The sequence below is a fragment of the Chinchilla lanigera genome, unplaced genomic scaffold, assembly GCF_000276665.1.
Source record: "Chinchilla lanigera isolate Chin_1 unplaced genomic scaffold, ChiLan1.0 scaffold00006, whole genome shotgun sequence".
Lineage (NCBI taxonomy): Eukaryota > Metazoa > Chordata > Mammalia > Rodentia > Chinchillidae > Chinchilla > Chinchilla lanigera.
The window spans coordinates 39,198,572-39,223,064 of NW_004955407.1; the positions used below are offsets into that span (position 1 = coordinate 39,198,572).

Genomic DNA, 24,493 nt, shown 5'->3' on the forward strand with positions numbered 1-24,493 from the left:
GTGTCATAGCTGTAACTGTGAGCCATTTGGTGCTATCAGAAAACCATCAACAAACAGACTTCAAAGAGGAGAGAAGGAAGGATGTTTGGGCCCAGTCCATCATGGCCTCTCGTGGAAACAGGAAGGGAAAACAAATATAAATACAACCTGGACGGAGTGCTCCACCCCTCCGCTCCGTGCTGAGCCCAGCAGTCACCTGCCCACCGTGCGTGTCCAGCGCTCACGGGCAGGCAGGCGCTCCTCCCACCAAGGGGTGAGGTGTGCTACGCACCGCTCTTCCCCTCCCCAGCCGCGGTGACACCCGCGGCTTCCGGCAGCCTGCTGCAAGGCAAGTGCACTGCGCTGGGGGCGGAACTGGGGTCCCTGGCTCCCAGAGGCAGCGCCGATGCCTTCCCTGCCAAGCCTGTGTGCTGCACGTCGTGGGAGACTGAGGCTTTGCGGCCAGGAGCAGGTGGGCGTGGGGATGCAGGAGGAGAAAGCCGCAGGGGGAAGGAAGCCACAGCTGACCCCGTCTCAGCTGCCCGTGCAGACCTTCACTGTGGCCTGGCAACACGAGGCGAAGTGCCAGCTCAGTGATGTCCGGCTGGACACGCAGGGGCAGCGGGCTTCCTGGAGGCTCAGGAGGGTCCTGCCCCGCCTCCCCACCCCCCCCGTGGTCCTAAAGGGTTCCTTTCAGATGTGCGGGGTGAGCACAGCTCCCTTCACAGGCAGGGTTTGGTGGCCGGGACTGGACTAGCAGGCGAATACATGCGGCGCTATTTCTCCACGTGGGACTTTAGTGGTGAAAGGTGCTCTGGGCTGTTTTGTTTCTGGATGGAGCCATTTCTCGGAGGGCAAGGCCGCCTTTGCCATGTGAGACTGGCCGTCACTGGGCTTGTACCAGAGGGCGTGTGGACTCTGCTCCACAGGCCTCCGTGCTTCCTGAACGCTGCTGCGCTTTCATTTTTGGTGGTACTAGGGAGGGGACCCTGGGCCTTGGAGGGTTTTCCTTCTTCCTTTGAGATAGTCTTGCTGTATCACTAAGTTACCTAGGCCATGCTTGAATTTGCAGTCCTCCTGCCTCAGCCTCCCAGCATGCTGGGATGACAGCTGTGCACCACCATGCCTGGCACGCTGCTGCAGTCTGCACGGTGCCCTGCCCGTCCCCAGCGGTGGGTTAGGAGGGTGCAGGAGGGTGGGGTGACGCTGATCCCGCTGTCCCCGCCCCCAGGGCCTCTGCCTCAACCCATTTCCACTGCCACCGGGGGTGGGTGTGCTGCACAGAAGGTGCAGAAGGGGAGACGGCCTGGGCCTCAGGGACACTACTGAGCAGGGTGCCTGGGCGAGGCTCCAGGGATGCCCCCGAGGTGCGGGAGGAGGGAGATGTGGCCAGCAGCGAGGCGCTCCAGGGTGCCCTGTGCTTGGCTGCCTGAACAGACTACTTTTTGCCTTTTTTTTTTTTTTTTTTGCTGTTGTTTTGCTGTTTTTATTTTAAAGAGAAAAAATATAAAATTTCAAAACAGATAGTAGGAGGGTAACAATGGTTAGTACATTGTGTGTGTTGTTATCATTGTACTAATTACTCAGAGTACAAGATATTGGCATTTAATTGTCCAAATAGTACTAGCACAAACCTTTCTTTTCAATGAACTAAGAGAAATTAGTAGTATAACTATCTTATATATAAAATTTCTTTTTTGCTTCCTTCTTTTCTCCTTTCTTCCATCCCAGTTCCTCTTTCCTTTTGAAATTTCTTCCAATTTTACAGTATCTCTTGTACATTTTGGATCTAATTTACTCTTTCAGCTTCTCACACTAGGGAGACAATATGATGCATGCATATGTGCATCTGGTTTATTTCACTTATGAGTATGTTCTCTTAGTTGCATCCATTTACCTAGAGAAGCCTCCAGTTTATCCTTCTTTATGGCTGAGTAGTACTCCATTGCATAAAAACACCACATCTTTTTTATTCATTCCTCAGTTGATGGGCATTTCGGTTGTTTCCAAGGTTTAGCTATTACAAATTGTGATGCTATTAACATGGGTTATATCACATATATCACATATATCACTGTGGTATGATGTTTTTAATTCTTCTGGGAAGATACCCAGAAGGGGACTTGCTGGTCAAATGGGACCTCCAATCCGAGGTTTTTGAGGAATCTCCCCACAGTTTTCCACAGTGATTGCACCAGTCTACACTCCCACAAACAGTGGAGAAGGGTTCCTTTTTCCTCACTGCCCCTCCAGCATTAGTTATTGGTTGATTTCTTGATGACAGTCACTCTTTCCAGGGTGGGATGAAATCTCAGTGTTGTTTAATTTACATCTCTCAAATGACCAACGATGTTGAACATTTTTTCACATATTTATTTGCTGTTTGTATTTTTTCATCGGAGAAGTGTGTATTCATCTCAGATGCCCATTTTTGGATTGGGTCTTTAAATTCGGGAAGTCTGACTTTTTTTTTGAGTTCTTTATACGTTCTTCACAGTAATCCTTTGTCTGAGGAACAGCTGGTGAACATTTTTTCCCCACATTGTGGGTTGTCTCTTCACTCTGTTGGTGATCTCTCTGACTGTGCAAAAGCTTTTTAATAAGATGAGAGCCCAGTTGTTGATTCTTTGTGATAGTTCCTGTGTGATTGGGGTTTTATTCCTAAAGTTTTTGCCTATACCATTGTCTTCCAGATTTTTACCTATTCTACATTCCAGCAGGTTTAGTGTTTCTGTTTTAATATTTAGATCTTTGATCTATTTTGAATTTAGTTCAGTGCTTGGTGAAACATATGGGTCCAATCTTAATCTTTAGCATGTGCAGAGCCAGTTTTTCTAACATTTATTAAAGAGGTTATCTTTCTTCCAGTGAATGTGTTTGGCACCTTTGTCAAAAATAAGGTGGCTGAGAATGTCTGGAGTTGTTTCTGCATCTTCTCATCTGTTCCACTGATGTTCAGGTCTGGTTGTTTTTTTTTTTTTTTTGTCAGTACCATGCTGTTTTTATCATCGTAGCTTTATAGTATAATTTGAAGCCAGGGATGATGATGCCCCCTGCCTTGCCTTTGCTATTCTAGGTCTGTTTTGGTTCCAAATGAATTTTAGGATTGTTTTCTCTAATTCTGTGAGATACGCTATTGGAATTTTTTTTTATCAGAATTTGCATTAAATCTCTGTAACAGTTTTGGTCCTGTGGCCATTTTCCCTATATTGGTTCTTCCTACCCAAGAGCAAGGGATATCTTTCCATTTTCTGATATCTGCTTCAGTGTCCTTCTTCAGAGTACTGTAGTTTTCAATGTAGAGGTCTTTTATATCCTTTGTTAGACTGACTCCTAGGTACTGCATTTTTTGGGACGCTACAGTGAAAGGTGTTTCCCTAATTCCTCTGTGAGTTTGTTATTCGGGTACAGGAAGGCTATTGATTTTTGAGTGTTGACTTTGTATTCAGCTACACTCCTGAATTTATTAAATCTAGCAGTTGGGTCTTCTATGTAGACTATCATGTCACCTGCACATTCCTTTTTGCCTTTTGAGCGACAGTCTCTATCTTTACCACCTGGAATTGGGCCCAGAGGTCACCATGCTCAGGGGACACCATGTGAGCACTGGCAGCCACCCCTACCTACCTTCCAGTCACTGTGCCACCATCAGTCCCCAGGCCACAGGGCCGCACAGCTGCCCCTGCCCGAGCCTGCACCTGCTCCTCACCTTCTGGCCATGTGCAGGGACCTGGGGCTCTGGGGCTGCGCAGTCTCTGCAGCGGGCACCAGTATAGCCTGCAGCAGCAGGGGTAAGGTCAGCGGGGACCAGGACAGGCCCTCCACACGTCCACAGTGGCCCAGCAGGTCGGCTGCCTGTCTGCAAAGCTGAAGTGAGAAAGCCAGGCTGTGGGTCTTTCAGCTCGCTTTCTGGAAGGATTTATTTCGAGGGGATTTTCCAAGCTGTTGAATGGGGGCTGCTCTGCTCCCAACAGTATAAGGGAGAAGCACAGGTCTGAAGCCCGCCAGGCACCTCAGGAGACTGAGGCGGGAGCATCTCCTCCTCTGGTGGCTGGTCCTGGCACTGTTTGCCCCCTTGAACTGGACACCTCAGGGACATACACCCCAGGCCAGGCGTGTTTCCACGGGAGCCTCCTACCAGCTATTTGTAGGTGGGATCACCTGAGCCACTGTTCAGGAGGGTGAGGATATATTTTTGTAGCAAAATCATACCTTTTTTTCCCCTTAAGAGTCACGGTAAAACCTTCCACTCATGAAATGTATTTCAGCTAGACTGCTTCTAAATTTAGCTGCATTTCCTGATTTTTAAAAAACATTAACCATCCATATCACAAGGCACTCACGCTCAGGGTTCAGCCCGGAAGGCCTGGGGACTCAGAGCTGCTCTCCCTGTGTGTGAGGGTTTTCTTCCACTGCAGGGTTCCTGGAGCTGGGGAGACACAGCTGCGACCTCAAGGCTTCCTGCTGCCCCACAGATGGCCAGGCAGTGTCTGCTTGGGACCTTTCTTTTTTTAAATTTTTTTGTCTTTTTGAGACAGGGTTTCACTCTGCAGTTCAGGATGACCTTGAACTCACTTTGTAGCCCAGTCTGGGCTTGAACTCGCAGGGATCCTCCTGCCTCAGCCTCCCGAGTGCTGGGATTACAGGCGTGAGCCACCATGCCCGGCTGCTTGGGACCTTTCTAAGAGGCCTCGGCCTGGGCTCCATTCAAAGGACATGGTTCACCAAACTGTTGCCTGTGCATTCCCAACCCACGCCTCTCCACGCCTGATCCCCTGGCCCATCCACTTAATATCAGAGCTGGACGCTGGGAAGCACAGGCGCTGTGTGTCCCGAGGGATCGGGGACAGGGGAGAAGGGCAGGCAGCCTCGGTCCACAGCGGACGCCTGGGAGGACAAAGGCCCTGTGCAGCATGAGGACTTCGGAGGAAACTTAAAATCACGCGATATTCACGGTGACCTTGCTCTCAGGAAGAAACTCTATAGATGTGCTAGTAATATCTTAAGAAAGAAAAAGCAGGGGAGTCGCAGGACAGCCAGGATGGGCCGGCCACCCCCGCGGGCCCTGCAGTCAGAGCGGCCGGGTCGCATTCAGAACACCGTCGCCGGCTCAGAAGACGGTGCAAACTTGGGGTGCTGGGTCTGCGCCCCACAACTCCAAGCACCCCCGCCCCGCCCTCGTGTGTGTCCCTTCAGTCAAGGACAAAGGTTAGGATAAACGCTCCAAACGCCTGGTTTGCTGGGGCCACGGCTGGGCCGAACGCTGAGGAAAAGCCTCTCGGGTGGGAGCCTTGTTCTTCCCAGACTCCCGAGCGACCGGTCCCGGGAGACTGCACCCACACAGGAGCAGCAATGACTGATATTCTCTGTGTATTTTGCTTGAATTTTTTTCTAATACCAGGTAAGTATTTTGCTAGATCCAACCCCCAAAAAACAAATGGCCAGAGAACCATTGCAGCTTGTCTTAATAAATAACAAAATGCCACTTACAGGTCTTCAACCTTATGTAACACAAGACGCATTTTAAATAAATAACCCGCCATGGCTACATATCTAGAAACAGCCCGGGTGTTGGCGCGTCTCGGAGGCAGCCTCGGCCCAGGCCTGGCCGCCCTGGACCCGACTCGTGCTGCGCAGCGTGGCAGGCGCTGGGTGGCAGGAGCTCGGCGTCCCGGTGCCTCCGTGCCGTCGCTAGCTCACTGCTTCACGGCTGTTCCCTGCTGGATGCCTGCAGTTTCCAGGTCAGCACCGAGCAGAGACGAGCAGGAGGAAGCCCCGGGTGACTCCTGAGGCCTGCATCAGTCTCGGTTTCTGACCAGGGCCCACGTTTCCCAGCGCTGCGTGCAGCTGGTGTGTCCCGGCATGTGCAGGCTCTCAGGGAAGGACCCGACGGCTGGAGCTCCCGCTGCACAGGCTGTGGCTTCAGCACTGGACGCTGGGACACCTGACAGGGACCCTGCCCAGGGGCACGGGTCACCTTCACGCTGTCGCACGTCGTATCAGGCGACCAGGGGATATAGGGCTGCCAGGCTGGGGCTGGCCGGTTGTGTCCGTCTTGGGCTCAGTGATGCAGTCGCAGTGGCCCTGTGATGCCCGCCGCTGTCCTGGGTGCCCATCTGCTTACTCGGACCCAGAGGTCCCAGCTCGGCTCTGTGTCATTCTGGGCAAGACAGGATCCTTGGCTTAGTGTCGTGCGAGGAACAGCTTGTGAAGGACGGGCCCAGCTCCTCCCCGGGACTCGGGCTCAGTGTTCCTTCAGCCTGAAAGAGAAGGATGGCATGACAGCAGGTCGCACAGCAGGTGCTGCAGCTGCAGGAGCACACGGCCCCTGCACGGGGCCAGCATTCTGCCCCCCGACCCTGTCCCGGGTCCTGCAGCAGGAGCAAGGACCCTTGAGGAGGGAGGGAGGCGGTGAGGGCAGCCAGAACGGGAGACTTGGCTGGAACTCATGACTCGTAGAGACCACACATGGGGCACTTTCCCTGCCACCTCTCCACAGTGGCTAGGAGAGACTGTCACAGTCGCCCACACAGAGACCCGTATCAGGGAGGACACAAGGGACCATGCGTGGGATGTGCTGTGCTAGGGACAGGCCGTGAGTTCCTTCTTGTAGAGGCCACGTGCAGAGGTGGATGAACCAGGACACTCTGGGGTGGCCTTAGTCCGAGGGAGGGCCCATGGGAACTTACGGAGCTTGGTTCCCCGCTGCTGGCCCCGGGCAGCTCAGCTCCTTGTGGATGAGGCGGACCAGGAACTGCAAGCAGGATAAAGATGGGGGTATCTGTGACCACGGGGAGCCGGGTAGACGGCAGGTGTGGCCCGGGGTCACCCTGAAGCCTACAGCTACGAGGCCCAGCCGGGCCACAAGTCTCCTCAACCCTTGTGCACCGTGGGCCATGCCATTGCGCCCACCCTGCGGGCTGGGGGCCCGCTGTCTCCCACAAGGTACCTAGAGTTACCGGGACACACAACCGAGAGCAAGGCTTTTACAATAAGCTTCACCCTGTGTTACTCCGGGTCAGTAGCATTTAAAACAAGACTAGTTCAATCATAAACGTCCCACTGAACAAAAGACAGAAAATGAAGACCAGGAGGCCCACAGTTACGGTGACAGTGGGAGGCTCTGGAGCCAGGTGAGCCTCTCGAGGGACGCCGGTGCTGCCGGTGAAGAGCTGCCTGCAGATGTGTTCTGTGCGGGGCTGGCAGATGAACCTGGAGCAACCCCAGCCCAGCCCTGCCCGCCAGGCCGCCCCCTCACAAGCTCTCTGTGGCACCAAGTGCACCTCGCCTGCTCTGTGTTGGGGTCTGCCCTGGCCTGTACAGTGCGGGGTGCCCTGGGGCAGTGGGGGAGCCAGCGCAGAGTCCCGGGGGCTGTTAAGCCCCCTGCGCATACGCTATGCTCGGCCAGGGCTCCAAGGGCAGAAATGTCATCTCCTCGGGGCCTGGGTCCCACTCAGAACAGGGGTGTCTCCTGCGGATTATGCTCTGGTCTGGCCCAGAGAAAGGATCACTACAATCAGGGGCAGAGAGAGGTGGAACCTGGAATTGGTGGCCTGTCAGACATTGCAGGACAAACCTCCGGCTCTAGCCCCGCCCACAGGCTGGCCACTGTGGGCCCGGCCAGTCCTGCAGGCTCAGAGCTGCCTTCTCCACCCGGGCAAGGACAGGGGATGGGGGCCCTTGATCTCCCAGCACCTCGAGAATGTGGCTTGGGTGGCTGAGGCCTCAGCCTCTGCTGGAGAGGGTGGACACTGACACGGATGCTGGGCCGCAGGAGGAAGGGAATCTTAGGCTTGAAAGGACCAATACCAGCGCACCCTCAGCAGACCGCTGCACCTCCTGGGAGCAGGTACTTCCTCCTCCACAAGGAACACATAACCCGGATGCACTTTGTCCCAAGACTTCCTCCACCCACCCAGCCTGCTCCCTCTGGCCACCATGTACCCGACTTGGACCTTCCCACTCTTTCATGCTGTCCTTTCCGAGTTCACACACATTCCAATTCTGGGCAACAGCAGAAAGGGCTGGTGGGAGCCCTGCTGGTCTCTTGGGGCATAGCTCCGTTCTCCCACTTTTCTTGGTTCCCAGCCACAAGGCGAGTAGTTTTGCTGCCCTGCATACTCCCACCGCCCCGTGTGCCCTGCCACAGGCCCAAGGCGACAGGGCTGACCAATCACAGGTGGAAACTTCCAAAACCACGAGCCCGAATCAGCCTTCCTCTTTAGAAGTTAATGATTGCAGGCGTGGGTCACGTAGATGGAAAGCCACTCACACAGTTCCGGGTGGGGAGCAGGCCCTGCCAGCCCTGCCAGGCTCTGGGTGTGACCTGCATTGCTCCTCCCCACAGGCCTGTCCCCAGGCGTCCTTGCCACACTTGCTGTGACACGCAGAACCTGCGATAACAGGAGGCTCGGGGACCTGCTGGGTCATATCCCAGAGGAAGCCCCAAAACGGAGCTCCCGCTGTGGCCTTCCTACAGCCTACTGAGACTGCAGGGTGGTGGACCCACCCGCTTGTTTCCTGACACTGAGATTTCTTCACCAGCAGGAGATGGAGCCTGAGGCCACACCTCCCGGGGAGAAGTTTCGCCAGCGTCCGACCAGCAGCCAGAGCATGCTGCGTGGAGCCGCTCGGGACGACAGTGGATCAACTCACCAGTAAGGCACAGGCATCCGCAAACATCAACATGTAGAACACGTTGCTCCATCCGGACGGCGAGATGAGCCCAGCCAGCAGGGGACCCAGCGCTGCTCCTGTAACAGACAGGGAAAGTGCAGGCTGTCTGAGGAGGACTCACCTACGACCTCGTAAACAATGAGGCGGTCAAACAACACAGAACAAGCTCAACACCTCGCTCACGTGGAGAGGAGGCAAACCTCCACGTGCCCCCTGCAGATGGGCTGCGTGAAAGGCTAACCATCCTCAGTGATGGCGAGGGAAATGGCACAAAATCCCCCTGGAACCAAACCTAACCCACTGACCTCTGAAATGTTCATTCTCTTCAGCCAACACCCCAGTGTTATCATCACCGTTACTGAATTTATGTAAAGAAACCTGAGTCCAACGCACGATCTCGGGAGCTATTCTTACACTATAAAGTTCTTCCTTGGTAACTGAATGAGCTGTGAGTGCTAATGCTCTGTCCATGTCAGCTTTCACCCAATTCTGACCACGCGCGGTGGCCGCACGAGAGAACCCATCTTTAGAGAGAACACACGGAGGAACCTGAGTAGAGGCCAACACCCTGCAACTTACTGTAAGTAGCTCAGGGGAACTGCACGCGTGCGTACTTATATGCGTGTGCAAAGTGTGCTTGTGTGTAAGTATAAGAGGTGCAGCACAAAGCAAATATTCTACAATGTCTGTGGAGTCTCCGCACTATTTTTGTAAGTCTTCTGCAGGCCTAGAATTACGTCAAAACATTCTTTTGAATCTACAAAAATGAAAGAAAGCAGTATCCTCCAAAATGCCCAAAGATACGCGGGCATTCACTGCAGCTGTTCAGAAAGCTTTCGCGACAGGGACTGGGGCGATCCCGACGCAGGTGCAGGGTGGTTTTTTTTTTGCGGGGGGGTAGGGGCAGATGCGTGGTAAGATGCATGGCGGGTTTCACAGCTGCAGTTACCGATGGAGACCCACACCCGCAGGGCCGGCAGGGCCTCCTACTACATGACGCTGACTTTGTCTGGAGTGCTCTCACTGCAGTCACCACTCCACAGCCCGAGGAGCAATGCTGCGACTGTCCCTCACACCCCAGAATACTTTCAGGTAGGCAGGCTCACCCACACCTGTGCTTATCAAACACCAAGGAGCGGACCATCACCGACTTCAAAAGTCACAAATTCGCAAAGAGAAAGCAGGCGCGGGAAGGCACGCACTTTCGGAAGATGACAATGGACACTGCTCTTGTGTCCCCCTGGCACAGGGTCGCCGCTGTAGGCTGGGGAGCCACGCTGTGGAGAGCAGCGTCAACGTGCTTTCCATGGGAAAGGACTCCGCGGAATCATCAGGGGGCAGCCGAGGCCCACCCGCATCTGAGGAAAACCCCAGGGGGGAGATAGCCAGCGAGCTGGGAGAAGACGGGGAGAGACCCCCAGGAAACGGTAACATCTCAGAGCGCGATCAAAGATGAAGCTGAGCCCCAGCGCGTTTCCATTGCTGTGGCTGAAACCAGCTTCCTTCGTTACTGGCAGTTTCGCAAAATTCCACGCAGCACACGCTAGCTAAGAAAGGCACCAACAGGGTGGAGAAACATGGCAGGCAAAATGAAAAGTTCGATACTGCTTGGGAAAAAAATGAAGTCAACAACAAGGAAAGAACCCGAAGACAGGTAGAAAGGAAAAGAGATGAAATCGGAGGATTAATCCTGGACGTCCAACAGCCAACTAATGTTTTCCAGAAAGAAAAAACACACCAAACTAGAAACAGGAGGGAAAACCAAAATGTCTGCCTGACACCGATTTCCTCGCTGGAGAGTGAGGGCACCGGCACAGCCAGAGTCACTAAAAAGGACAAGCCTGGGAGTGCGACAGCCAAGCCCCGCCGCCTTCCACAGAGGCCGGGGTCCTGGGGAGTGAAGGAAGATGGAGCCGGGCATAACTCCGCAGTGAAGCGCTTGCCTGGTGGGCAGGAGGCCCCGGGTTTGGTTCCCAGCACCAGCAACAAAAGGAAAAGCAAAGAAGAAAGAGCCAAACACCGGTGCGGCCCAGGGCGCCGCTGGAGCGAGCGGCCGGGCAGTGCTGTAAAAGCCGGTGGGGTTACCTGGCTTCCAAGCTGAGACCATGTTTTACTTGGATAAAATAAAAATCAAGCTGGAAAAATGCAGGGCAAGCTTCACGGCTCCACACACAGCAGAGCAATGTCAAGCCTGCGCTGTCCCATGGGGACTCAGCGCTGAGGACCTCAAACCCTCCAGAGGCACCTGAGACCTGCGGGACGGGCCACAGTCAGCCAAGAGCGGCCTCCCCGAGCCGGTGCTGGCCGGGGGTGTGGACACACACTGGGCCCGAGCCTGCGGGGGAGGCCATGCGGCAACGGTGGGCGTCTCCGTGGGGGTCTTTGTCTGCTTCTGTCTTGTTGGGCTGCTCGAGTGGGAAGAAATAATGACTGTGATGCAGCCTGCGTGCTGTCTCCATGGCGACCGTTTACTGCCAAGTGGCAGGAGGGCGTGCAGGGCCGGCTCCAACCTCTACCGGCTGTCACAGACGGTCCGGGTCAGAGATGCTCAACGCCCCCCGCCCCCTGCCCATGGGCCGCTTCTCTCCCTACAGCCTGGAGCGCCATGGCAGGCCTTCTCCGTGCAGACCTGGCCGCCCTTGGATGCCACCTCCACTGCTATCAAGAGAGTGTGTTTTCCACCTAATTTGTAACCCCGCCCCCTTTTTCAAACCTCAGCTCTCTGCTTTACCACAGCACTGGTGGCTGCCAGCAGACCTTCACCTTAGTGTGAGAAAGAGCGTCCCTGTGGGTGTAGGACTGACTCCAGAGCTAAGGGCGGGGAGCGGCTGTGCACAGTGATGAGGGTGGGCCACTCACTCCCAGGACCACCACTGGCATGGCGTCAGCCCCTCCTGTCCCTCTCCCTGGGCCTGTCCTGTCCCGAGCTGAGGAGGTCCCTGCGAGAGAGCATCAGAGGTGTGACCACCACACCACCCAACGAACCAAAGCCGCCTCTGGATCGGGCCAGGCGAAGGACCCCACCCCGCTCGGAGCTGGGCTGCTCTGCTGCTGGCGGGGATCAGAGCCAGGGCCCGGCCTTCTGAACGTTGGTGACCTTGCCTCCACTTCTCAGGGCCAGCTGGATCCGTCACCCGAGGCCTGGGAATGGCAGCCAGAGCCTGGAGCTGGGTTCCTGTGCCCCGGCATGTGAGGACCTGGCTCCACCCACGGATCTCACCCCCAGGGACAGACTGACGGTCTGCAACCCTAGCTGCCTCCACCAGCCCCTGGTTCACTTCACAGGGGACGTGGCCAGAGAGAGCAACTCCCAAACTCCTGGGACGGCCCCCACGTGGGGCAGGGGAGTGAGCAGAGGGGCTGGACCGCACTGTTCTGCAGGGGGTGGCACTGACAGCAGGGAGGGGCAGGGGTGGGAGTGGGGTGAAGCTTCCAGAAGCCACTGTGGTCCCTCGGCGTGTGGGGAGGCCTCACGGAGGATGGTGTGAGCCAAGATCCGGGCACAAGGGACGTGGTGGCCGGGTGGCTGCTTTTCCCTGTTTTTGGGACTGGGGATGGAACCCAGAGCTTTGCGAACGCAAGGCACGCGCTCGACCACTCAGCTTTCCTGGCCCTTCTCATTTTCTTCAGACAGGTTCGCTACGTCACCTGGGTTGGATTTGAACTCAGGATCCCCCTGCCTCAGCCTCCTGAGGAGCTACAACAGCTAGGCATTTCTAAAGAGCAGGGCGGAGGAGTGCCAGTGGTATGGGAAGGACGCCATGGTCTGCATCTGTGGACGGGGCTGTGGGTGTCCCTCCCTAGGGGCACAGAGGCCGCAGGACAGCCGAGGGCAAAGCTTCTCACATGGGCAGCAGAAGGCTGGTAGGGCCAGGCTTTGGCTGGACTGGGCTTCCAGAGCTGCCCCTGACATGGTCCCTATCACGTGGGGGCCTCTTGGTTGGCTCGGGTGTCCCCAGCAGGCAGAGCTCCACCTCCCAGGGACAGAAGTGCTGGCACATCAGCCCCTCCCCCTAGGGGCATGGCTGTGAGTGCCTGGTGCAGGCAGGGCCCAAGGCGAGGCTCCTGGGATGGCCAGGTCCCCTGCCTGGCCCCTGGGGGTGCTGGCCTGCATATGCAGTGTTTCTACAGCCCAGAAGGCATGGTTCCAGCTTGGTGCTCCTTCGAGCTGGCCTGGTGGGAGGGCGCTGGCGGTGCAGCCTTGTGTGGGGAGGAGCCCAACCCCTTCTTCTTCCTGACACCCCACCAGTTTTCTAAGCCAGCTCGACCAGGCCCACATTAGCAAGGGACAGGCACGCCCCCACTGCGCACAGAGCTTTGGGCGACGCCCGCGTACCTACAGAGCCGGTCCCGTCGATGATGGCTGTCACCGTGGAGAGGGCGTGGGAGTTTCCTTTCAGGCTCTTATGTGTGCCCTACAGGACAGCAGAACACGCACATGGAAGGTCTCAGCAGAACCAGAAACGGGAGAGGCACCCAGGCCCTCCACACACAACCTGTGCAACTCACTTTGCAAAACAATCCCACACGCGGACGGTTCCCCGGAGGAAACTCTGCTCCACCCCGAGCTTCCCTCCCGGTCACACGCGATGGTGGCGAGGTGCCCGGCCACTCACCAGGTCGGCAGAGACGGCCGTGGTGATGAGCGCGTAGGGCCCGCTGACCAGCGCCCCGCTGAGCAGCAGCATGACTGGGGGAGAGCAGACAGTGTCCCAGCAGAGCCTGCGGGGGCCCCGGGGTGTGGCAGGGCAGGGAGAGGCCATCCGGCCACCAGGGTGGCCACCAGGAGACACAGGTAACGCCCCCTTGCCTCGTCAGTGACAATTTTCTAGGCTAGGGCTCATTTCCTCCAACACCCGGGTCTTACTCAGCAGCCTGGGACTGGGCTCCTGGCCCACAGGGGCAGTGGCAGCCAGGACGCCAAGAGAGAGAAGGGCACAGCCTTGCTGTGTGCATCCCTCAGTGGCACCAAACGCTCCGCCCTGCACAGCCTGCACCGGAGCCCCTAGGTTGCTCTCCTGAACTGGACTCTGGGCTGGCAGAGTGCTGAGGCTGTGTCTCTGAGGAGGTGGGGTCCACCCTTCCCATGGGCCACTATTTCCTGGGGGTTCAGTGGACTGTCACCCCATGTCCCTCCACCCCTGCCCTCCTGCAGGACAGGGAGCACAGGACTCCTGAGGGCCAAAAGCACACCCCAAAGTGCTGCTGCAGGAAGTGACACAGCCCTCTATGGCCACGCATGGGCACCAGGGCGGGTCACGGGGGCCAGCTGAGAGAAGGTGGCCAGGCCCGCCTGCCTGGCCCTAGGCTGACGCTGGCAGTCACTCCACAGGGTCTTGGTCTCAGGCAGGTGCAGGTCCCTGGCTGCTGAGGCCCCATAGGAGAGCTGCCTTCCGGGCACCTCAGCTTCTGAGGGCTCCTACCCTTGGGTACCCAGAGCCCCACCAGCCTGACCAGGGGTCCACACGCTTCTGCACCCACTCCCAACTCAGAGGGCAGACCTGGCCGGGGAGTGTGGTGCCAGCCTTTCCTGCAGAGGGACGTGGGCTGCTCAGCCACACCATGCACTTGTCACACAGCCGAATTTGTCACTCAGCTGCGTGGACAAACACGCATGTGGAAGAAGAGAGCGGCGAGGCCCAGGCACTCACCTACCGTGGCTTCCAGGCCCATCCTGCTGACGGCGGAGAACACGTACAGCTGTGGACAGAGAAGCACGGGATACGCTGACCGCGGCCACCCCCAGCTGGCTGGGGAACATGCGGGGTGCAGGGGCCCTGTGCTCCTGGTGCCGACAGAGTGCTGAGGCTGTGTCTCTGAGGAGGTGGGGTCCTCTGGCAAGGGGCCACACCGCCCATCCTTTCCCAAACCTTTAAGTGTCCAAGTCCCCAGGTGACAGGACTGGACCTTGTTCTGGTGATAGCCATAGCCCAGTGGAGAGGCAAGGGTGGCAACAAGGGGCCACCAGTGCTGTGACGAACGGCAGTGACAGTCCCTGAAGCCATCCTGCAGCGGTGCCACTGTCAATCCAGCCGTTCAGAAGAGGAAGCTGAGGCCCACCAAGGGGACACTGCCTACCCAATGTCCTGAGCTCCTAAAGGCCCATGAGTGGCGTGTGCCTCGCAGGGGCTGGGAGGTGGGCAGGGCAGGGCTCTGGGGAGGAGCGCACGTGGGAAGCCCGGTGGGGGGCAGCCCCTGCCGCACACAGTGGAGGGGACAGCTCGGGGGCAGCGCTGGCCGGCAAGAGGCTCACCGTGGGTGCAGCAAGCAGCAGCATCAGGCCGCAGGTGGAGGCCCGCTTCTCCAGCCGGTCGGAGATGACACCCGCCAGGATCCCGCCTGCAGCAGAGAGGGCGGCTTCAGGTGGGCACCAGCTCATCCAGAGCCCAGGAAGGCGGGCGAGGACAGCAGTGGCGGCGGTCCCTCTGGGAGGCGCTTCTGGTCGTGGCCCCGTGTGGGTGTCTCCCAGTGAACCACAGGGCGATCTCGGGGTCAGGCCTGAAACCCGCTACCCGCACGGGTCCAAGTGCCGCCACTCTGTCACCCGCCCGAGGGGAGAGGATGCCAGTTCAGGGCCAGAGGCCAGGCTGGAAGAGGGGACCCCCAGGCTGAGGGATGGCTAAGGCCACTCAGGGCCGCGGCCGCATGCAGCGCCACGCTTGTCTGCACAGAGCGCAGCGGGAGGTGTGGCGCTCACCGAAGAGCCCGCCCACGTCGAACAGTGTGGAGAGCTCGCCCGCCCTCTGGGCATCGAGGTGATCTGTGGAAGGAGCAGAGGTGACAAGTGAGGGTGTGCGCTTCAGGGGCAGGGCAGCGGGGATGGCGGGCACCCACCCCATGGCATCATTCACACCAGGGAGCAACTGCCAGTTGGCTCAGCTTGCGAGGACGAGGGAGGCGCAGCGGGCTGACTGCACTCCTGACTCCAGCTCGGCGGAGGAGGGCTTGGGACGTGACAGGCGCGGGCTGTGCCCCCGTCCCCTGGCGAAATGCTGCTCTGTTCTCAGGCCCTCCCGGCTCGCCAGCTCTGGCCCTGCCACCTGCCTGAGCCGAGCCTCCCGGGTCCTACTTCCTGCTCTCCGGGGGGCCGGGCTGCAGCAACCTTCCCCACCGTCAGCATGGATCCTACTGCTCCAGCAGTGACCCCTGCCTGGGAGCTGCCCCCCCTCCCACCGCCCTGGGGTCCCCACAGGGACGCACTGTCTGTTCCACAGGTTTGTTCTGTAGTGACCCACGGCCTTGCCTCGGCTGGACTCACAGTCAGCCCTCCCTCTCGTCAGAACGTGTCCCCTGGAGGCGCTTTCCAGGTCGGGTTCCGAGGGGTTTGAAGCCTCCCTCCCCGGGGCAGCAGTGACCTGGACTGACACGCAGGCTGCCGAACAGCAGCGCCCATGGGGATGGGAGCTGCAGCCTGGAGGCCCCCGTGAGGGATCCCGCTGCTCTGGGCTGAGGTCACCAGGTCACCGGGGCCCACAGCACGCTGGCGACACACTCACCGACGCTGGTGATGTACAGCGGAAGCCAGAAGAGGAAGGTGTAGCTGACCAGCTTGGCGAAGAGCAGGCACAGGGAGAACTCGATCACGCCCTGCAGGGAGATGAGCCGGTGACCTGGGGGACTCGGCATGGGGTGTAGTGAGCAGTGGCAGCCACTCTACTCCCACCGGCAGGTTTGGGCTCTGGGGCAGATCCACCTACCGGTGCCTTCTGAGAGGACCCGGCGGGCTGTGGCCTCCCTGGAGAGCCACCCAGACTCCCCACCCAGCCCCTCTCGAGACGGGAACCTGATGCTTCTGGAGCCAAGCAGGTAAGCTGGTGTGCAGCCCAGCTCCCGGCCCTCACCCCACACTAGGACGGAGCGCAGCCTACTTAGACCGAAGTATTAGGGGCAGCCGCACGGTCAGGGAGGGCAGGACAGCTGCCCGCTGTTACGAAGAGCACAGTTTTTAAAAGAACTTATATTTCAACCCCGCTTCTTGATGCATGCCTGTTAATCCTAGCCCTTGCAGAAAGCCAGCCTGAGCTCACTCCCACAGTGAGACCCTCTCCCAGAAACACAAAACAAGAAACCAAAATGAAACGAACTACAGGGCTGGGGATATAGTTCAGCGGCACAGTGCCTGCCTGGAAAGCGTAAGGTTGTGAGTTTGATTCCCGGTACCAGAAACAAACTACAGCCAGCATCTTTCACAGGCCGGCCCTCAGAGGCCTGTGCAGGGCCTGGTGGCCAGGCCTGGACCTGGTGGTCACTGCGGGATAGAGCCTGGCTCAGCTTCGCTGTCGCAGACCCAGTTTTCCCGCTTGTCCTGAAGCGGCAGTCCTTGCCCTTTAACTTCTGTGAGGTATTCTGCGGTCCTGGGTTGCACCGTTTTCATTTCCCGCTCCTCGTGGATGGGAAGCGCTGCATACAGACCGGTATTCGCCTCTGGTGCCCTGGCTCCGCAGCAGAGCCCACTATCGCCCCAGCTGCTTCTGCTTTTGGTTCTCTGCACCTGCTGCCCTCTGCACAAGGAGGGACGCAGCGCCTACGCATCCTGCACACGGCTCCTCACACACAGACGAGTGGGCCCGTGAATGTAATACAAGAACAACCGAGGCCACGAGAGACCTCCTCGCTGCGCCTCCCTCCGAGAGCCGCTTGTCCTCGACTCTCCTTCTGCGCTGATTGCAAGATGCCCCCTTGGGCCAGCCACAGAATTTTCTAAGGCCAAATCCAGAGACCGAGGGCCCTGCGCTGCTCTTCTCTCCATGGTGTGCAGGGCAGTGGACCGTGGTTTGTGCTACTGACAGCACGTCACGGGCAGAGACAGGGCTGGGGAAGGGCTGCGGAGACGGGAGGGACAGGCCCGGGGGGACACTGGCCCAGAGCAGCCAGATGCTTGGACTTTCAAGGAAAGCCTTGCTTGTCTATGAACATTTAAAATTTCTAAATGGAGAAAACTAATCTCAAGAAAACTACAAGTGTGCTACATAGAGGAAACGTCTCTTAGCTACATGGGTCCCTGGAGCTCACGGTCGCACGGCCTGGCTCACGATCCGTGTGTCTGACACGTAAGTTCTGCGCCCACAGAACTCGGATTCCGTGTCACACCCAGGACCACGCTTCTCCACGACATGTCTCTGCCCGGGCATGCGACTCACCGGGATCCTCAAGGCCCCTGTGAAGCTGATGGCCATGCCGCTGCCGCTGTCCCCTGGGAGGACGACGATGTGGCTCGGGTGGATGGGGGTCTTCCCGTCGGACAGCAGCAAGCACTGCATCTCTGGGTCCTGGACGCGAGTTCCAGTGAAAAGAGGGAGAAGCAGGTGTCACCAGTGGGTAGATCTGGCACAGCTGCAGCCAGAATCCAACGGCGCTGTCGCCTGGTGACTCTGCTTTCCACTCCAAGTCTTGAGGATGTGTCGGGTGACACCACAGTTAGCCGCTGTTGTACAGCCATCAGCAGCCACACACTTTTACGGAACATTATTAACACACAGCACCTTCTAATCTAGAAATGCTTGCCATCTGTTTGTGAAAAGTAACATGGAAAGTGAAAAATATACCATGAAGGGGATGTCACATCACAATGGACAGAAATTGGTCAGTTAATGTACAACCGTGCAAACGAGTGCTATGGTTTCTACTTGGATGCCTCTCAGAGCCTCGTGTGCTCCTGGGTGGGACTTTGAGAAGGGGATGGGATCGGGGCTTCTAGCTGACTTGCTGTCAGGAGGCGGGGTCTGGTTGGAAGAAGCATCGCTGTGGGCGTGGCCCAGAAGCGTCCATCTTCCTCCCCGGCTCCTCCCTTTTCTCACTGCTTCCTGTCCTCCAGGTCATGAGCAGCTCTCCTCCACCAGCCCCTTCCTACCTTGGAGCTACCTGACTGGACTAAAATAGTGAGTTAAAATAAAGCCCTCCTCCAACAAAAACAAAGGAATAAACAAAAAAACCCCCTCCTCCTTTAAATTTCGGGCGTCAGGCGTTGTGCCAGAGCTTTAAGAAAACTAAGACGATATATTTGGCAACTGTTAAAAAATATTTGCAAGATTTTAGTAACAAAAGCAAATGCTTGCAGTACTAAATAACACATTGTTCAAAGCTGGATTTTCATTTTGATCTCAAAAAATGCTTAAGCAGCCATCTACGTAAGCGTATCACCGTAGGATCTTCTTGAAGGAACGTAAAATCTAAACCAGTAGCTGTTACTCCGGTGGAAGTACGGGCAATGTTTGTGGAAATATCAATGAGGAATTCTTTACCGGACGTGCACTTCCCAAGGAGTTGCTTATGGACATACTTTACCAGAAGCAACGTTATTTTAAAATTCATAGGTCAGTTCTGACACTTTGTGACCTCTGATATTCTGGACATTCCTAAGGGACCAGCCTGCATTTCCTGAAGCAGAGTGACCCCGGCCAGGGGTGGCTTCCAAGTCAGAGCAAGGATGATCTCAAAATGCTCTTCCAAGAAAGCTTCCCTGAATTTCAGGCTTTCCGCAAAGTCCAACAGGTTGCATTGCATTTCTCTTACTACGACCCATGTAAGTTGGGTTAAAAGTACAGTAAAAAAATATTTAAAAGGAAAAAGAAATAACAGCACCACATTCTACATCCTACCCTTGCCATTCCAAATTCTCATCCGATGGAGAACAGCACGAAGGAAATGGGGCCAGCTGCGGCAATGCTGTTTGTCCCTCGTGCACTTGGCATCGGTGTGTGACGCGGGGGCCTGGCTCCCCGACCGGGCGGACTGTGGCCTCAGAGCTGCTCTGTGACCGCACCTTCACGGTAGACCCTCTGGGCTACTGGGGGTAAAATGACAAACCCCAGGTGTGACAGCAGAACATCCTCCGAAAGCCCTGTCCATAAAGGCGGAGGAAGACAAAGAGCTAGAGCTGGAGCTCGAGAATGTACTTTCACTGAATCAAGTTCTCCTGGGGCCACACATGGGGCGCTCGACGCCCAGGCTGGCTGAACCCCAGTGCAGCAGCCCCTGGGGCATCCCGGGCCCAGGCTGGAGCTGAGGACATCGCGGTCCTCTTTGTGAAGTAGCTAACCAGCACATGATAGAGACCAAACAAAGCGCAGATGTGACCTGAGGCTTTGGGGCCACCTGCAGCCCCTCCTGAATTCGCGAAGTACCCCTGGGTACCATCTGCTGGGCTGGCTGCAAGCTGTTGACCAGAGCTTTGTTCCTGAAGCAGCTGCCCATCTCAGCCAGGTACCCAGGCACCCAATCCAGCACTGCTGCCTCCCCTTCCAAAGCCCAAAAAGCCCATAGAAGCCAGAGAAGACACGGGGCTGGGTGCAGGCCGAGGCTCTGTGCTTCTGCACACCCTGCACTCTGGGGCCTCTGGGGTCTGTGGGGCCTGGGTGGTGGACGGGAGGCTTCTTCGGCCAGAGGACTCTGCTCCAGGGAGCTGCAGACAGGACCTGCCTAGCCGTGTCCCTGTGGCTGGCAGCATGGTGTGAGACCTATCTGTTCCTAGATATGGAACTGGCTCTTTGGGGGCATGAGAGGAAACGGGCTGTCATGGGAGCAGCGCAGCACTGTGGGACTGGCTTCAAGGTCAGCAGCACCCTAGCACCCAGGGCCTTCGCTGCGCCACCTGGACGTGACTGTAAGTGCCGACCCAGGAGTGAGCACAGACTGTAGAGCATTTCTTGAGTTCATCACTGCTTACAATTTCACGAAGACCCAGGGACCACAGGCATCATCTGCCCACTTCTGATACTTCAGCCGCCACAGATAAATCTCCCAGGTAATACAGGGAAAAAAGCAAGAAGCTCAGTTGATACACTGACCTTTCAGAGGTTTGAGGAGAGAGAAAGCCACTAATAATCCCAACCATTAAAACCAGATCTGAGAACCCCTGAGGATCCGTGCAGCAAGGTGTGCAGGAGTGATGCAAGGAGCTTGGAGAAGCTGTCCAGACGGATGTGGGGGCAAGCCAGGAGTAGCAGACAGTGCACCTCTGCCTCAGTTTCCTCATCTGTAAAATGGGCGGTCCTTTAGGTCCCCTCTTCCTCTCATGGTTTCCTGCTCCTGTGATGCGACTCCTCCCCGTGCACCCCACACAACCACATGCTCCCTGCCTGACAACATCTTCGCCCATCACCTGCAGTCCCCTGCCCCTGCACAGCCCTGCCCCAGTGCCACCTGCTGAGGGCAGCCTGCCTGGCACCAGTGCCCTGTGGGGGGCATCAGCTCTGCTCACTCTGTCTCCCCTCACACCCCCACCCATGGGCTTAGGGGCCGCCGAGCAGGGACAGCAGTTGTGCAATGAGAGAACTGCTTTTGGCTTGGATTAAAGACGTGAAGTACGATGAGGACCTAGGACATGAAACTTCTCCACAGGAGCCTACAGCTTCAGTGAGTCACCGGACCTCCTGAGCAGGGAGACCGCGAACCCCAGGGCGCAGGAATCAACACATGTGCAGTGTGCCAAAGGGTCGCTACAGAGGGAAAGGTTTCCCGAAGTGAGCAAGACCAGGACCCACCTGCTGGCTGCCGCTGACAGAGGAGCTCAGAGGCTCTGTACGTGATTCCAAAAGTGATGCCTTGGGACAGGTAACCGACCTCGACAGACAGCAAGAGGCTAATTTTCATGAACACAAGTCTCGCTTTAACTTGATCTTAAACACCCGCAGAAAAGTATAACCAAAAGATGGATGAAAGTAACACACAGTGATAAAAGCTAGACACACAAAGGGGCTCCAATCGCTCACCCCTTCTGGCAGTTTCCAGCTACACTAGTACCTGACCACTATCACGGCTCCTTAAAGAAAAAATACGGTGAAATCTATAAAAGTTCAACGAAAGTCTTTAAATTCCTTAGCTAAAACTGTCCTTCAAAACCACCAAACTCTCCATCTTCCTACAGCTAAAACTAGAGGGACTTACAGCACGAAGTATCAGACTTACAGATAACCCCCATCAGGAAGGGGGTCTGACAGCCAACTGGTTACCATCACTATTCCAGCCCCTGAAGAGCAGTTTCTGCGTGTGGCTCAGTGCGCACGCTCTGATTATATATGCTGTAGTTTCTTGGAAAACGTTTATTCCTGCCTAGAGCCTGCCAAACTCCCAGTGATCATGCAGATCGAGCCAATGACATATGTGCCAGACTCTTTACTGGAACCCACTAGCTCGACCTTATCAAGGGAGTTCGTAACTGCTAAACTGCAACGTGACTTCTAGCCAAGGCCCGTCAGGTTAGCTCTCTGGAGAAGGCCCCTGACTGCGGTCTCCCCTACACCGACCCTTCTCAGGTCGAAGCAGCTAGATGGAAATGACGCCCATTCTCCCCTAACCGCAGAGGGGGCAATATTACAGACAGCTACGTTAGGTGGAAATATAGTGGGCAGTCAGACAGGGCTCCTCGAGGGAGTCAGTGCAGAGGACGGGAACATACCAAGACTGTGACTGGGGGTGCATGTGGAGAAGATTAAAGTCACAATGGCCAAATTGACATACTTCCCTAGAGGATACACAGAAGCCTGAGATTACTGGTATCGCCATTTGAGATTTCCCATTATCTCTCCAGGAGTGGGCCGTCTTCTCCCACCACCTCTCCCATCCTCTCAGACTAAGACCACCAACCCAGGGGTTGGGGATTTAGCTCAGTGGCACAGCGCCTGCCTGGCAAGCGCAAGATCGTGAGTTCGATTCCAGGTACTGGAAAAAAACAAACTAACAAAAAAAACCAAAAAAAAAAAAAAAAAAGAAAAAGACCACTAATCCTAACTAAAGACAAGACTACGGATTATCGACCCAGGTTAAGGATGCCACTCATCTACCCTTGCTACCAGTGGATCAATGCTACCTAAGCAACTATACTTGTAATCTTATTGCTTGATCGTAATTTTGACCCACATTGTACCCACCTTGTGATTTTGTGCTATAAAACTTCCTTTGAAATGTGGGCTTGCTGTAACCCATTCAGGACCCCTCCTGTACTTCAGGAGCTATTCATATTCCCCAGTCCTTTTCTCCAATAAATTTTGCTACTCTTTAAAAAAAAAAAAATATGTGAATTATGTTTAGCTTAGCATCCGAACAAAGCCAGCCAGGACAAACACAGATTCGACTGAAGACGTACATGGAAATGTGATGTTTTTAAGGGCCATGTGTGTGTGATAGTCCCTGAGGCAGAAGGCCGTCCACCTCCTAGCCTGAGGGACTCTGCAGCTCTGACAGGAAGTCCTTCTCACCGAAAGTCGCACGGAAGTTGCACGGAACTTACCAGGGGCCTGCTCTTTTCTCTGAGCGACGCTGGTTTCTGCAGTCTAAATCTGTTTGTACCATTCTCGTAGGCTTTCAAATGCTGTGAGGAGAAAATTCAATTAAAGCCATTACTGATCAGCCTGCAATCAAGCCCAACTCGCCTTACCAAGGGTAGATTCCATTATCACCAGAAAGCTACTAAGAGAAAGCACAACAGATGATTGACATAAAGCGGCGGGCTAGTCAGCTGGGTCCCTAGGCTTGAGGCCCTCTGTAACAGAATGAAAGTAAGTCCCTTCTTGAAGAACAGCCCAAGACCAAGACCAAAAATGCCAATGAGGGCGACTTAGGCTTCCTTCACAGCCCTGACCTTTTTTTGATGGTTTAGGATAGGAAGGGCCTTGGAAATACCGCAGGCCAGGTCTCCCTTCACACGTCGGACAGGGCCTAGCAGCACCCCTGGCTCGGCATATCCGGCTCAGGGCAGACCTGTGGGCAGGGTGGGGTGGGTGGGCTCCGTCCAGCACCATCTCCATCACCGTGTGGAAAGGTGAGGAGATGAGGGCATTTCCTGGGCACCCATTTCCCAGCCATTATTTATTTCTAAAGGTTCTGTGGGTGCAGAGACCTCCTAGATGATAATTAACAGTGTAAAAAATTTTTAAAATTCAGGGGTGGGAAGACAGCTCAATGGCACAAGCGCATGCCTGGCAAGCGCAAAGTGCTGAGTTTGATTCTGTGGTACAAAAAAAAAATTTTTTTAATTCTCTACTGGTAAAATTTCATTGTTGTTTGTTTATGAAATAGTTGAGATGACCCTCCTTTAAAATAAGAAATTATTCTACATTCAAAAGGATGTTACTTATTTTCCCTAGTCTGAACCCTACTAAAACAATTCCTACGGCACTTTAGCCTTCCAGCTGGGGATATAGCTCAGCAGCATAAGAGCTTGCCTGGCAAGTGCCAAGTCCCAAGTTTGAATCCCGGTACCAAAAAAAAAAAAAAAAAAAAAACTTCCAGCACTGGTTCTGGATCGTTTTGGGGAGGGGTAGCCCGGCCTGGGCAGCCACACGAGAGCCATGAGCTGAAGGGCCAGGACACATCCAGAAGGTGGGCACAGGGCGAGCGGCAGCAAGTTTACGCGGCTGTGCTCAGGTTCATGGGTGGACCCGCACGCTGGCATCCAGCGACATCTCCCCTGGGGAGCGATTTGGAGGTTAAAGAAAAACTACTATCACACTATCTGAAAATTTAAACCTGTAGCTTAAAAAAAATTGTGTCCTGTGCTTACGAGAGCCTGGCGTACAGGGTGAGCTGTCCAGGCTGAGGGCAAGCGGCTGGCGGGGTGCCCCCAGCGGTGGAACGCAGGGCAGAGAGGCCAGTGTTTCCGGTAGCAGAGCCCTGCCTTCAGCCAGGGCCACGAGGCTGCAGACACTGCTCTAATTGCTTGGGCTGTGTCATCCCGGGCATCAGAGCCGTGTCCGGGGTCACAGCAAGGAGAGGCGGGGCCTGCGGCTACACATCACACAGGGCTGCTACCTCCAGACTTCTACCTTGTTTCAGCCACAGCCCTGGGGTCTTCCTACTGTTTGCCACTGAGCTTAATTCTAACTAACAGGGAAATAAAAAG

The 24,493-nt window shown here is 55.9% G+C and overlaps 1 protein-coding gene across 7 annotated transcripts in view; it reads right to left on the bottom strand.

Moving 5' to 3' along the window:
• Nucleotides 1-5,362: 5,362 nt before the first annotated feature.
• Nucleotides 5,363-24,493, bottom strand: part of Slc37a1 (solute carrier family 37 (glucose-6-phosphate transporter), member 1) — a 64,340-nt gene continuing 45,209 nt past the window's right edge. For 4 of the 7 annotated variants that reach the window (XM_005375822.2, XM_005375814.2, XM_005375819.2 and 1 more), the window contains exons 10-20: nucleotides 22,883-22,963; nucleotides 17,796-17,924; nucleotides 16,152-16,242; nucleotides 15,353-15,415; nucleotides 14,909-14,994; nucleotides 14,307-14,355; nucleotides 13,272-13,345; nucleotides 12,992-13,070; nucleotides 8,635-8,732; nucleotides 6,669-6,733; nucleotides 5,363-6,239 (exon numbers count right to left, since the gene is read on the bottom strand). In XM_005375822.2, coding sequence (XP_005375879.2) covers nucleotides 6,224-6,239; nucleotides 6,669-6,733; nucleotides 8,635-8,732; nucleotides 12,992-13,070; nucleotides 13,272-13,345; nucleotides 14,307-14,355; nucleotides 14,909-14,994; nucleotides 15,353-15,415; nucleotides 16,152-16,242; nucleotides 17,796-17,924; nucleotides 22,883-22,963 — 831 coding nt within the window. In that variant the 3' untranslated portion in view covers nucleotides 5,363-6,223. Of the gene's footprint in view, nucleotides 6,240-6,668; nucleotides 6,734-8,634; nucleotides 8,733-12,991; nucleotides 13,071-13,271; nucleotides 13,378-14,306; nucleotides 14,356-14,908; nucleotides 14,995-15,352; nucleotides 15,416-16,151; nucleotides 16,243-17,795; nucleotides 17,925-22,882; nucleotides 22,964-24,493 lie in introns of those variants that run through there. The other 3 variants (XM_005375820.2, XR_001231343.1, XR_001231341.1) reach the window with 3 other exon arrangements.